General features: G+C 36.9%; 1 protein-coding gene across 2 annotated transcripts in view; it reads right to left on the reverse strand.

Moving 5' to 3' along the window:
* The window catches only part of TMOD3 (tropomodulin 3), an 81,812-nt gene that overhangs the window by 16,324 nt on the left and 49,942 nt on the right, over positions 1-15,546 (reverse strand). For both annotated transcript variants that reach the window (XM_045059302.1, XM_003987135.5), the window contains exons 4-5: positions 8,225-8,347; positions 6,681-6,770 (exon numbers count right to left, since the gene is read on the reverse strand). In XM_045059302.1, the coding sequence (XP_044915237.1) occupies positions 6,681-6,770; positions 8,225-8,347 (213 nt within the window). The remainder of the gene's footprint in view (positions 1-6,680; positions 6,771-8,224; positions 8,348-15,546) is intronic.

Raw genomic sequence — 15,546 nt, forward strand, 5'->3', positions numbered from 1 at the left:
ACAAAGTAAAAGGATATAAAATACGATACCATATACATAAAACATGAGGAAGACAGAAGAATGGGTTCAAACTTCACTACCAGCTTAATATAAACTGCTATATGCAGAAGACATTATATACAAACCTAATGATAACCAGAAATCAGAAACTACAAACTGGGGTGTCTGGGTGGCACAGTTTGTTAAGTGTCCAATTCTTGATTTCAGCTCAGGTCATAATCTCATGGTTTGTGGGTTGAGTTCTGCATCAGGCTCCACATTGACAGCATGGAGCCTGCTTGGAATTTTCTCTCCCTCTGTCTTGCAAAGTAAATAAACTAAAAAAAAAAAAACCAAACTAATAGATATGCAAAGAGTAAAGACAAAGAAATCCAAATATATCACTAAAGAAAGCCAACAAACCATGAAAGAAAAGATCAGAGAAAATCTGCAGAAACAACCACAAAACAAGTAAGAAAATGGTAATAAATATGTACCTATAATTACTTTGAGTGTAAATGTACTAAATGCTCCAATCAAAAAACACAGGATAACAGCACAGATTAAAAAAACAAGACCCATCTATATGCTGCTTATAAGAGAATAATTCTAGACTTAATGACACCTGCAGATTCAAAGTGAGGGGATGGAGAACCATCTATCATGCAAATGGATGATAAAAGAAAGCTGGAGTAGCAGTGCTAATATTGGACAAAATAGACTTTAAAACAAAGACTGTAACAAGAGACAAAGGAGGACACTATATAATAATAAAGGGAATAATCCAACAAGATAGGACAATTGTAAATATTTATGCACCCAAAATGGAAGCACCCATATACATAAAATAGTTATTAACAAACATAAGGGAACTAATCAGTAATCATGCAACCATAGTAGGGGACTTTAACACCCCACTTACATCAATGGACAGATCATCTAAACAGACAATCATCAAGAAAACAATTGATTTGATTGTCTGGACCAGAGAGATTATTCAGAACATTCTATCCTAAAACAGTAGAATACACGTTCTTTTCAAGTGCACATAGAACATTCTGCAGAACAGATCATATAGTAGGCCACAAAACAAGCCTCAACAAATTAAAAAAGACTGAAGTCATACCATGCATCTTTTCTGACCACAACACTAGGAAACTAGTAATCAACCACAAGACAAAATCTGGAAAGACCACAGACACATGGAGGTAAATAACATGCTACCAAACAATGAATGGGTCAACCAGGAAATAAAATATGAAATTAAAAAGTGCATGGAAACAAATGAAAATGAAAATACAAGGGTTCAAAGCCTTTGCAATGCAGCAAAATTGGTTCTAAGAGGGAAGTTTCTAGCAATACAGGCCTACTGCAAGAAATAAGAAAAATCTCAAACAACCCAACCTTACACCTAAAGAAGCTAGAAAAAGAACAAAAACCTAAAACCAGCAGAAGGAAGGAAATCATAATGTTAAGAGCAAGAATAAATGATATAAAAACAAACAAACAAAAAAACCCCACAATACAACAGATCAATAAAACCAGGAACTGCTTCCTTGGGGAAAAAAAAACAAAAAACAAAAAACAAACAAACAAAAAAACACACAAAAAAACCCTGATAAACTTCTAGCCAGAATTATCAAGGAAAAAAAAGAGAAAAGACCCAAATAAAATCACAAATGAGAGAGAAGAAATAACAAACACTACAGAAATACAAACAGCTATAACAGATTATTATGAAAAACTATTTAAGCCAACTATTTAAGCCAACAAACTGGACAACCTAGAAGAAATGGATAAACTCGTCAACATATATAAATTACCAAAACTGAAACTGTTAAAAATGGAAATATTTGAACACAGTGATTATCAGCAAAGTAATTAAGTCAGTAATCAAAAAACTCCAAGAAATAAAAGTCCAGGACCAGATGGCCTCACATGTCAATTTTACCAAACATTTGAAGAATTAATACCTATTCTTTTCAAACCATTCCAAAATATAGAAAAGGAACACTTCCACATTTGTTCTGAGGCCAGCATTACCCAGATACCCAAGTCAGATAAAGACACCACAAAAAAAGAGAACTATAGTTCAAATCTCTGATGAACATAGATGCAAAAATCCTCAGCAAAATACTAGCAAGCTACAATACACTAAAAAAATCATTCACCATGATCAAGTGAACTTATTCCTGGGTTGTTGGGTGGTTCAATATTCACAAATCAATGTGATACAATGTGATGTATAAATAAGAGAAAGGATAAGAAGCATATGTTCATTTCAACAGACACAGAAAAAGCATTTGACAAAGTACAACATCCATTCATGATAAAAACCCTCAACAAAGTAAGTTTACAGGGAATATACCTCAACATAACAAAGGCCATTGATGAAAAACCCACAGCTAACATCTTTAATGAGGAAAAACTGAGAGCTTTTCCACTAAGGTCAGGAATAAGACAAGGATGTCCATTCTCATCATTTTACCTTTCTTTTTTTTTTAAGTTCATTCGTTTTTGAGAGAGAGAGAATGCGAGCAGGGAAGGGACAGTGAGAAGGAGACAGAGCATGCCAGGCAGGCTCTGTGCTGCCAGCACAGAGACAGATGCAGGGATTGAACTCATGAACCGTGAGATCATGACCTGAGCCAAAACCAAGAGTTGAAAGCTTAACCAAGTGAGCCACCCAGGCACCCCTCACTCTCACCACTTTTATTCAACAGAGTGCTGCAGGTCCTAACCACAGCAATCAGACAACAAAAAGAAATAAAAGGCAACCAAATCACAAGGAAGAAGTATAACTTTCACTATTTTCAGATGACAGGACACTTTATATAGAAAACCCAAAAGACTCCACCAAAAAATTGCTAGAACTGATAAACAAATTCAGTAAAGTCACAGGATACATAATGAACGTATTGGTTGTATTTCTACACACCAATAAGGAAACAGCAGAGATAAAGATGACAATCCCATTTACAATTGTACCCAAAATAATAAGATACCTAGGAATAAACCTAACCAAAGAGGTAAAAGATCTGTACTCTGAAAACTATAAAACACTGATGAAAGAAAGTGAAGACAACACAAAGAAAGGCAAAGACATTCCAGGTTCATGGATTGGAAGAACAAATATTGCTAAAACATCTATACTACCCAAAGCAATCTACACCTTTAATACAATCTCTATCAAAATACCAAGAGCATTTTTCACAGAACTAGAACAAACAATTCTAAAATATGAATGGAACCATAAAAGACCCAGGATAACCAAAGCAATCTTGAAAAAGAAAACCAAAGCTGGAGGAATCACAATTCCAGACTTCAAGGTATATTACAAAGCTTTAGTAATCAAAACAGTATGTATTGGCATAAAAATAGACACATAAATCAACAAACACAGTAGAAAACCCAGAAATAAACCCTTAAGTTTATGGTCAATTAATCTTCAACAAAGCAAGAAAGAATATCCAACAGGAAAAAGTCTCTTCAACAAACGGTGCTGGGAAAATTGAACAGCAAACACACAAAAGAATGAAATTGGACCACCTTTTTACAACATAGCAAAAATAAATTCAAAACAGATTAAAGATCTAGATGTGAGAACTGAAACCATAAAAATCCTAGAATGAGCACTGGCAGTAATTTCTCTGACACTGGCTACACCAACCTTTTTCTAGATAGGTCCCCAGACGCAAAGGAAACAAAAGCAAAAATAAACTATTGGGCTATATCAAAACAAAAAGCTCCTGCACAGAGAAGGAAACAATCAACAAAACTAAAAAGGCAACCTATAGAATGGGAAAAGATATTTGCAAATGACATATCTGATGAAGGGTTAGTATCCAAAATATATAAAGAACTCATAGAGCTCAATACCCTAAACCCAAACAATCCAATCAAAAAATGGGCAGAAGACATGAAAAGACATTTCTCCAAAGAAAACATAGAGATGGCCAACAGACACATGAAAAGATGCTCATCATCACTAATCATCAGGGAAATGCAAATCAAAACTACTATGAGATATTACCTCACACCTGTGAGAATGGCTAATACCAAAAACATGAGAAACAACAAGTGTTGGTGAGGATATGGAGAAAAAGGAATCCTCTTGCTTTGTTGGTGGGAATGCAGACTGGTGCAGCAACAGTGGAAAACAGTATGGAATTTCCTCAAAAAAGTTAAAAATAGAGCTACTCTACGGCCCAGCAATCGCACTACTGGGTATTTACTCAAAGAATACAAAAACACTAATTCAAAGGGATACATGTACCTCAATATTTATAGCAGCATTATTCACAATAGGCAACATATAGAGGCAGCTCAAATATCCATTAAGTGATGAATGGATAAAAAGATGTGGTGTGTGTATGTATATATATACATATATACATATATATATGTATACACACACACACACATCTTTTTATATACATATATATACATATGTATGTGTGTGTATATATATATATACACATACATACACACACATCTTTTTATATACATATATATGTACATATGTATGTGTGTGTGTGTGTGTGTGTGTGTGTATATATATATATATATATAATGGAATATTATTCAGCCATAAAAATGAATGAAATCTTGCCATTTGCAATGACTTGGGTGGAGCTAGAGAGTATAATGCTAAGTGAAGTAAGTCAATAAGACAAAGACAAATGCTACATGATTACACTCCTCCGTGGAATTTAAAAAACAAAACAAACAAGCTAAGGGAAAAAGAGAGAGAGAAACTAAGAAACAGACTCAACTATACAGAACTGAAGGGTACCAGAGAAGAGGTGGGTGGGGGGGATGGGTGAAATAGGTGATGGGGATTAAGAACTGCACTTGTGATGAGCACCAGGCAATTAAAATAAAAAAAAAAAAGTGATACTACAAGGTTGCAATCAGTCAAACTGAGAATGTGGAAAATTTGACATGACAACCCAGTTTCTTAAAGAAATGGATACCATGAAGAAAGGGGAAGAGAGGCTGAGGAGGGGAACTGTTAAGTTAAGAGGGGGGCGCCTGGGTGGCTCAGTCGGTTAAGCGTCTGACTTCGGCTCAGGTTGTGATCTCATGGTTCATGGGTTCAAGCCCCATGTCAGGCTCTGTGCTGACGGGTCAGAGCCTGCAGCTTGCTTCAGATTCTGTCTCCACTCTCTCTGCCCCTCCCCCACTCATGCTCTGTCTCTGTCTCTCCAAAATGAATATTAAAAAAAATAATAAATTAAAAAAATAATAAAAATAAACTTAAAAAAAAAAGAAAAATCAAGTTCCAAGAAATATCTACAGTATGATCCCATTTTTGTAAAAAACAAGACTATGTAAACCGTGTGTGTGTGTGTATGTGTGTGTGTGTGTATGTCTTTGTATGAACATAGAAGTCTAGAAAGACATATACCAAACTGTTGACAATTAAGGTTAGGGGTGGGGAGAGCGGAAGGCATGATGGCTATGAACAAAGACACTTTTTTTTTTAATGTTTATTTATTTTTGAGAGAGCAAGAGTGAGAGCGAGAGCGAGACAGAGTGTGAGTAGGGGAGGGCGGAGACAGAGGGAGACACAGAATCTGAAGGAGACTCCAGGCTCTGAGCTGTCAACACACAGTCTGATGTGGGACTCGAACTCATGAATTGTGAGATCATGTCTTGAGCCAACGTCGGATGCCTAATGGACTGAGCCAGGAGCCCCTGAACAGTGACACTTTTACTTATGTCATACACTTAGGTATTGCTCAAATGAGGTACAAAGATATGTATTACTTTGGTCATTTTAAAGTATCCTATAAACTATTTTTTAAAAAGCCTTGCTTTTGGCTATTTAATACTGTAACAGATTAAAAGGTTCAGATTCGGGGGCCTGGGTGGCTCAGTCGATTAAGCATCTGACTTTGGCTCAGGTCATGATCTCACAGCTTGTTGAGTTTGAGCCCCGCGTTGGGCTCTGTGCTGACAGCTCAGAGCCTAGAGCCTGCTGTGGATTCTGTGACTTCCTGTCGCTCTCTGCCCCTCCCCTGCTCACACTCTGTCTCTCAAAAATAAACATTAAAAAAAATAATAAAAAATAAAAGATAAAAGTTTCAGATTCAGATGGTTTCTCCTGAATCTGATTTTTATAACAGTTTCTTTGTTAACATTGTTGTGGTTTTCTTGAAAATCAGTAACACTGAAAATAAAATCTCAACAAAAGCCAAAGTGTGATTAGCTTTCATAGTGTTTACCACTAGTATTATTTATACATTTATTTTTAATTTTTTTTCTAGTGTTTATTATTTTAAGAGAGAGAGATAGAGTGGGAGAGAGGCAAAGAGCGAGGGAGACACAGAATCCAAAGCATTCTCCAGGCTCTAAGCTGTCAGCATGAAGTCTGACGCAGGGCTTGAACTCACGAACCGTGAGATCATGATCTGAGCCGAAGTCTGATGTTTAACCGACTGAACCACCCAGGCACGTCCCATTAGTATTATTCAGTGAGGTGAGAGTAGTTCCTATTACATTTGCTGACACATTAAGAATATTTAATACTCTATTTTCAATAGTCTTCTATGTCAATACCATCTAACTGGAATCTTAGGTTTCAAGTACTTATGTGTAATATTTGGTATATATATACTGAAGTTGATACATGAAGATAACAAAATACAGTACATTTAACAAAGGGTTCAAATTCACAACACAGTACAAGTACTCACTTGAGAAATGTTCTTGGTCGACACCATTACTACTTCCCACTATATTACATAACTGTGCATTCGTTATCAAATTGTGCATCCCAAGGATAGCTATAAATACAGAAAAAGAAAGTTATTTTTATTTCCATCAGTTTTAACCATAAAGAATTGGTTTTTCAACCAAAAATTTGATTTTAACGTTTTCTGAACATTTTTCTACTCAATTAAAATACAGATTTTGCAGCCCCCAAAAAAGGAGACAATGTGATTAAAAAATCACCTACAATCCCTTTCTCATTAATACTCTTTTATTTTCCTCTTCATTTTGGAATTTAGATCTCCCACATTTCCGAATTCAGACCTACAACTGGAGCCAGACTAATCTTAAATGTTAATCTATGCTTAGCTCCATTTGGTAACTAAGAGAGAATATTGAAATGATCTGTGTTTGCTGTTAATACTTCGCACAAGGTTTTAGGAACAGTGCAAAAGATAGATTTTCAACCTAACCGTTATTTTTACATTTGTTAACTTTCATGTTCATTTACATTCATATTTTAGTTAAGGGTAAAATACCAAAAGTATAGTTGAACTCTCATCTGTGATATTAACTAGCATCCCTCAAAAATGACAGGAGAGATAAATTTGGTTTTTGGTTTTGATACCCTTTTTGCACAAACATGGCAGAAGCTACAGTATGCCCCCAGCCCATTCCACCCTGATGAAAGCACCATTTACAAACACCTCAGTCCTGAGCACCCCAAGGAATAAGACACCTGCTCTGGCTGTAGACTACACTTCGATTGTCCCTGTCCTGGGTCATTCCATAAGAACCATCACTCTTCTTTCACACATGTTAGCTCTCGGGGTTAGTTGGTGCTAAGATATCCCCATATGTCATATTTTTCTACCAAGGAAAATGGGTGTGTGCTGAGGCTGGTGGGGGAGATACTTGTCCAGATAAGAAACTGGCAATGATGAAAACAACAGGGCGGTTTGGAGTGTTCCGTATATACTTCAGAAAAGATGGGAAAGTGGTGAGTATAAATGCTTTCCGGTTATTCATCTTGGGGTCCTCTTTTTCTTCAAAGTTTATTATTTATTTTTAGTAATCTCTACACTCCAAGTGAGGTTCAAACTCACAATCCCAAGATCAAGAGTCGCATGCTCTACCGACTCAGCCAGCCAGACGCCCCTCATCTCAAGGTCTTCTGATAAAATGGGACAGCAGTTGATGCTGGAGACTCTTTTTCAATGCTTAGATAGGACAGCTTCTAGCTGAGCACCAGCTGATGAAAGATTTTTATAAAGACTTTCAAATATGGTAACATGGGAAAAGATGTCAAATAATACATTCCATTAACATAAAAAGTTCACCACTGACAGTATTTTAAAAACTGAAATCCTTTATGTCACATTTATAGTGTACAAAATAAAGCCAAATATGTGGTCACTGATTCAACAGCACTTTGCTAGGCAAAGGAAGTATCTGTATGACGTATACAGGGATGTGCTGGTACTCCCCTCCCCTCCACACTCATTCACAAATGTGTTTTAGGAGATACCTGCAAGGTCACACAATTCTGTATCAGAAGCACTTGTCAAAGCTTCTTCTAATTCTGGGTCAAGAGATACTTTTTCTTCTGTGAAAGTCTGTACAGGCTTCTGTTTAGGGATAAATATTTTCCCTGTAAAATAAAGCAGTTTGTTAATTCCAATACTACTGCTATGAACTAACTTATCAAAAATTTACTCTTCTAACAAAAATTATGAAAAGTACAATTGAAGCTGAAGGAAAAAGTCAACAAGATAAACAATTACAATAACATTTCATCTTCAATATGTATAACTTATAATACAAGTTTCCAGGGCAATATTTGGCTGTACAAGTTGAAATGAAGAAAAAAAAAAAACACACCTGAGGAATTCTATTTGTGAAATTAAAAATAGGATCTTTTTGGAGTAATTATGAATTATTAAACAAATAGCGAATTAAAAGATGAATATAGGAATAAATTTTAAGAATCTATAAAACTTTAGAGAGATTTAAAAGACCCTGCAAAATCCACTTTTTTTAATTATTATTTTTTTAAGTTCTTATTTATTTAAGAGAGACAAAACAAGCAGAGGATGGGCAGAGACAGGGGGACAGAAGATCCAAAGCAGGTTCTGTGCTGACAGCAGAGAGCCTGGCATGGGGCTCAAACTCAAAAACTGTGAGATCATGACCTGAGCTAAAACCAAGAGTCAGACGCTTAACTGACTGAGCCATCCAGGCGCCCCTCTACTTTTTTATTCTTAAGCAACAAGCTGTTACAGTCACTTAGGGGATGGCAGAGGCAATTTTGATTCCAGAAATTCAAGATCTAATTGCAAAGAAATTCCTGTATGTTCTAAGTGGTTTCGTGAAACTAGGTCACTGTTCATCTAAGCCTCGATGGAAACTAACAAGGGTTACCTGATAAGAAACTATTATGTGAAAATCAGTATTTTATTACCATATGTCCAACGCAAGATTGAAAACATGAAGAGAATTGGAAGTGATAATGACACAACTGCTGATCAAATAAGATGTACTCACATGGCAGAGCCTGAGTTACTAAGATTGCCTCCAGTTTCTCTCCCAGGACAAGTGAAAAGTCTTACTAAGTGATCTGGAAAAGGCCTATGCATAGATTCACAGATGTGCCAAAGAAACTACCAGAGAAATATGAAAGAATATGTGGCCTGATGGATCTATGCAGTGCTCTATCAAAAGAATGTGGGTTTAGAATCAGTGAGTGTTGCGTACTTCTTCAAGGTACACATCAATTAGTGTACCCATAAGGAATCCCACCACAATAGACTGCTCCCAGGACTCTGGCCAAAACTGTTCAGCTATTTTCTGCTAAGCCCATCTAAAGGATCTTAATTTCTGATACTGTATGTTTTTTATGTTTAGCATTTCCATTTAGTTCTTTTTAAAAAAATAGTTTCCACGTGTCTGCTGAAATTCCTCATTTGTTCATGCGTGCTGTCTACCTTGTCCCTCAGATTTTTTGGCATTTGTTACAGTTATTTTTAAAGTCCCTAGCTGATAACACCAGTATCTGGATCATGTCTGAGTCTTCTATTGACTGTTATTTTCTTGAGTATGGGGCTATGTGTCTTATGATCTTTGACGCCAAGCTAAGCATTTTTGTGTAAAAGTATGGCAGAAACTGAAGGGAAATCTGGCCTTTGTTGCAACTTTAGTTTGATTCAATTCCTCATTGGCCTCAAACATTTTGAATATAGGATCAGGACTTTCTCTTCAGCAAGACCTTGTATTATAACCATGGTGAGGTTCTGGAGATGTCCTGAGCATCTTCCCTTTTTGAATGGTGAACTTTGAGAGATTTCTCTTGATATGTGGCCTAGGCCATCAGCTTTCTGGATGACTACGGAGCTCTCTTTGTTTTCCAGTCCCATCCCCTAATTTTGGGGCCTTGGCAGATCTCTCAGGCCCTCTCGTCTTATCTGCTTTATACTCTGTGAAGTTGGGGTTGGCCTTAAAGGGATTTGTCCCACCCCTCCTGCCTCTCCCTCAGTCTCTCCCAGCTGAAAACCTATGCCTCCGGAATTTTCTCTCTGCTCTACTTTATTGCGTCTGTTCTTGTAGTGTCCCTGGCACTAAATGAAGACCTGCAGGAAAGAACTGGGGGTGCTGCACTATCCAATACGGTAGCCACTAGCCACATGTGACTATTTAAATTTAAATTAATTAAAATTAGAAATTCAGTTCCACAGTCACAGTTCAAATACTTGATAGCTGCATTTAGTTAGATGGAGCTACACACTGGTTAACATAGACACTGAAAATTTCCATCATGGCAGAAAGTTCTAGTGGACAGCACTGCTCTAAGGCTTCTCTGGATTCTAATCTATCATCCAATCCATACACAGTCATTAAAAGTTTGTTAAAAGTTAGGCTGATTTCTCCTTACTCCTTTCTATGGTAGTTTTCTGTTTTTCCCTACATTTCATTCAGAAAAGAGAGAAGTGGGTCATCAATCTCAAGAAGGGTTTGTCACTTTCTAGAATCATTTATGTTTTGTGTCCTCAAGCTCTCTGATAGCTTTTTAAAAACTATAATAAATGCACTTAGGAGCACCTGGGTGGCTCAGTCAGTTGTGTCTGACTTTTGATTTCAGCTAAGGTCAGGATCTCACAGTTCGTGAGACTGAGCTGAGCCCCGGGTTGGGCTCTGTGCTGATAGCATGGAGCCTGCCTGGGATTCTCTCTCTCTCTCTACCTCTCTCTGCCCCTCCCCTGCTCACATACATGCATGTGCTCTTTTCTCTCAAAATAAATAAATAAACATTAAAAAAAAAACTGTAACAATGCACTTAGACTGCTTGTTTGGGTTGGTATGTAAGAATAATAGTCTCTTGCAACTTTATACATCTTAGAAGTCTTTCTGGTCAAGTATTTTCTTATTTAAAAAATTGTATTTGGCCAATTCATAGTGTATTTGTATCAGTAAGGATGTTTTTTTGTTTGCTTTTTAAAGTTTATTTGTTTATTTTGAGAGAGAGAGAGAGAGAACAGGGGAGGGGCAGAGAAGGAGGTAAAGACAGAATCCCAGGCAGGCTCCACACCATCAGTGCAGAGCCCAACTCGGGGCTTGAATTCATGAACCGTGAGATCTTGATTTGAGCTGAGATCAAGAGTCAGATGCTTAACCACGTGAGCCACCCAGGCACCCCAGTAAAGATGTTTTTAACTGCATATAACAGAATACCCAATTAAAAGGGGTTTAAACTGGTGCTTCTCAAGCTTTAATGTGCACCTCACTCACATGGTGATCTTTAAAGTACAGATTCTGACCCACAAGTCTGATAGGGGATGAGAGTTAACTTAACTCCCAGGTGATGCCGATACTGAACTACAGACCACTTTAAACAGCAGGAGTTCCAACAATAAGTATTTTTATCATCTCAGTAACTCCACATGTAGGTGACTATAGGGATGGTTCAGCAGCTCAGTACTGACATCAAGGATCTAGGCTCTTTCCATTTTTCTCTTTGGCTTTAATCAACATAGAAGCCTTTGTTCTCAGGCCATCAGTCTCAAGACAACCTTTGTAACACTAAGTATCAAGCCCTCAAGCAACAAGGTCAGGACAGGAAGGAAGGGCACAATTGTCAATTTTTATAAAGAAAACTTTTTATAACGTTTATAAGGAAAATTGTCCAGATTTCTCCTCTGGTGTCACGGACCAGCAATGGTCGTATGTCCAGTTGCAAAGGTGGCATTTTCAGTCTATTTCAGAGACAGGTTGTGCCAGTAAGAATGAAGGGATTTTTGCATTGTTACTTAATAGGCAACTACAGACTGTATTCCAATATTGGACCAGCTGAAGTACACCTCTGTGCTCCCTGGATTCCCTGAACATTTCGCTATAGCTACACAGACACATTCTGCATATTTGTCTGCCTTCTGTGAGCTTTTCAGGGGCATGGTTTATGTTCTCTGTTTATCCCTGTAACCTTGCCTGGCACAAAGTGGGCAAGACAATCTATTGAATAAATAATTTGGTGACCACCTCCAGTTCAATCACCTCATTTTATAAAGTCTAACTTAAATAACTTACACAGCAGAGTTAATACTAGAACACAGGAGTGTTTCTTCCAATAAACTGGTGGCTTTCACTTAAAAAAAATTTTTTTAACGTTTATTTTTGAGAGAGAGCTAGAGACAGAGTGTAAGCAGACAAAGGGCAGAGAGAGGGAGACACAGAATACGAAACAGGCTCCAGGCTCTGAGCGGTCAGCACAGAGCCCGATGCGGGCTCAAACTCACGAACCACAAGATCGTGACCTGAGCTGAAGTCAGACACTTAACTGACTGAGCCATCCAGGCGCCCCTAAACTGGTAGCTTTCAAATTAACTTTTTAACAGTAGACTTTTCCCCTCAAACAAATACCTCAAATATATAATGGCATCCATAACTGATCATGTTAGTAGCAAATTTTGGAATTCTGATTAGACAATCTTTTATTATTGGTTCACAGACAAAGGCAAATCCAAATCATTACATCCTGATAATTCCATAGCACTTTTCTCAGTGGTTGATAGTATAATTAAAGCAGCATACCATTCATGCCTTTAATTGCCATTTCAGGATAATTACATTTTCCTGAGCTTAGTCTCACTACATTTTCAACTGTCTACGGGAGGGGCTTCTAAAGATTGGCTGCACACTGGATTCACCTGTGGAACTTTAAAAAATTGTGATGTCCAAGTCCCAGAGATTCTGGGTTAATTGGTCTGGTGTGTGAGACATCTGGATTTTTATAAACTCTCTAGGGACCTTAATGCATAGCAGTCAAGGTTGAGAACCACTAGATTATGGTATTCACTTATGAAACAAAACTACACAAACTATCAAATAGCTGCCCATGTCTTATTCTAGGGACCAATGGAATTTAAAGCATTATAAAAATCTAAAATGTTTATTTTTGTAATCCTCATCTACATTCCATAGAGGCATTATTCATATCTAATTTTCCCATAAACTTTTGCCAAACTTATAAATACAAAATTAATCTCATCATAAAAAAAACAACAAAGCTAAACAACAAAATTTTGAGGGCTTATGGAAATTTTCCTGTGATATACAATTTTTCTATTTTATACAGCTCTGAAACAGTTTGGTACCTCAGCTGGTGCTCCTCTTTATAATAAATTCTCTGTATATAGAGATTTTTGTTGTAGAGGTATTTAGTCTATACGATATTGTTTTTAACAGTATAAAAATTAAGTACTTCATATTCCTTCATGGTTAGCTTAACATTAACCCTGTAAGACTTGTATTTTAATGCATTTTTACAAAATCTCATTACAGAAAAGTAACAGTAAGGAAATTTAACTTCATAAGAAAATAAGCTAGGCAGAAATGAAGTTTAATATTATGAGTACAAAACCTAAGGAGATCCCCCCAAATTAATTTATAGACTTAAACACTCCCTTTCAAAATCTCAGCTGACTTTTTTGCAGAAAATGACAAGGTGATGCTAAAATTCATATGGAAATCCAAGAGACCTAGGACTGCCAAGTAACCTTGAAAGAGAAGAACAAAACTGAAGGACTTACACATCCCAATTTCAAAACTTGATATAAAACTACTGTAATCAACAGTGTTATGGTGCATAAGGAAAGACATCTGGATCAATGGAATAGAAGTTGAGTGTCCAGAAATAAACCTTTTTTGTTAATGGTCAATTGAAGTCTGTAAGGGTACCAAGGCAATTCAATGGAGAAAGAACTGTAAATGATGCTGGGAGAACTGGATAACTACTTGCAAAATAATGAAGTCAATCCCCTATGTCATACTTACCATACGTTAATTACCATATTAATTCAAAGTGGATTACAGACCTAAAACTCTAACAATCATAGAAACAGTGATAAGAAGGGTACCTGGGTGGCTCAGTCAGTTAAGCATGTGACTCTTGATTTCAGCTCAGATCATGATCTCAGAGTCATGAGATCGAGTCCCGTGTTGGGCTCTGCACTGAGCATCATGCTTGCTTAGGATTCTCTCCCTCCCTCCCGCCCCCTCCCCCACTTGTGTGGGTTCATTCTCTCTCTCTCCCTCTCTCTTTCCAAAAAAAAAAAAAAAAAAAAAGCAGTAAGACTAAATCTCCATGACCTCGAGTTAGGCAAAGGATTTTTAGATATGGTAGTATAAGCACCAGAGAAATTAAGTAGATAAGTGGTTTCCTAGGGCTGGGAATAGAGTGAGGAATGAAGACTGACTACTCATGGATACATACATGGTTTCTTTTTGGGTGATGAAAATGTCCTAACCTGAAGACTGTGGTGATAGTTGCACAACTCTGCAAATACACCAGAAGTCATTAAACTGTATACTCCAAATGGGAAATTTTATGATGCATACTTAATAAAGACATTCAAAAAATGTATTAAATATAGGTTTTCTGTCTGCCTGAGTAAACTTATATTCACCCCCTAAAACGTAAAGGAAAAAAGATAATTTTCTGAGACGTACTGTCATACAGCAGGTTTGTACTTCTTAATCAAAATCAGCTGTTTTCTGAGAAATACATTAGCACACTGCTTCGATCCCATAAAACAGGAAATGCCTTTCTTAACATGTGTCCTAATTTAGTCTTTCATCAGTTAGACTTAAGTTAAAAATCTTAATGACCATGAGATCCTGACAAATATAATAGATCTTTATAATGGTTAGTTTGGTTTGCGCCCCAAAATCGTGCAAGATGAGTGAAATGATAGGTATTTTGTATGGTGGTGTTTTTTGCAGAGTAAGGAAATGCACAACAAATTTGATACTGCTTTTAAAAAAAATTTTAAACTTATTAGTATTCCACTTTATTATGGTTATCTTGATTCCTCTGTGTTTTTTCAAATCATGGATTATTTCTTTAAAGAATTCTCCTTCTCATTCTGATAAAATGATTTAATATATATAAAGGAACTGGTATATAATAAACATAATAGACACGTTAATTCTTTTTTAATTTTTTTTAATGTTTACTTATTTTTGAGAGAGAGATAGAGCATGAGTGGGGGAGGAGCAAAGAGAGGGAAACACAGAATCTGAAGCAGGCTCCAGATTCTGAGCTGCCAGCACAGAGCCCGATGCGGGGCTCGAACCCACGAACCGTGAGACCATGACCTGAGCTGAAGTCGGACGCTCAACCAACTGAGCCACCCAGGCGCCCCAACACATTAATTCTTTATTCTTATTTCCCCTGGAATTTCTTGCATGTGTGTGCATGTATGTGTGTGTGTGTGTGTGTGTGAGAGAGAGAGACAGAGAGAGAGACAGAGAGACAGAGACACAGAGAGAGATAGAGACAGTTTTCCAAGACAAACTAAC

Source organism: Felis catus, chromosome B3, assembly GCF_018350175.1.
Source record: "Felis catus isolate Fca126 chromosome B3, F.catus_Fca126_mat1.0, whole genome shotgun sequence".
NCBI classification, from domain to species: domain Eukaryota; kingdom Metazoa; phylum Chordata; class Mammalia; order Carnivora; family Felidae; genus Felis; species Felis catus.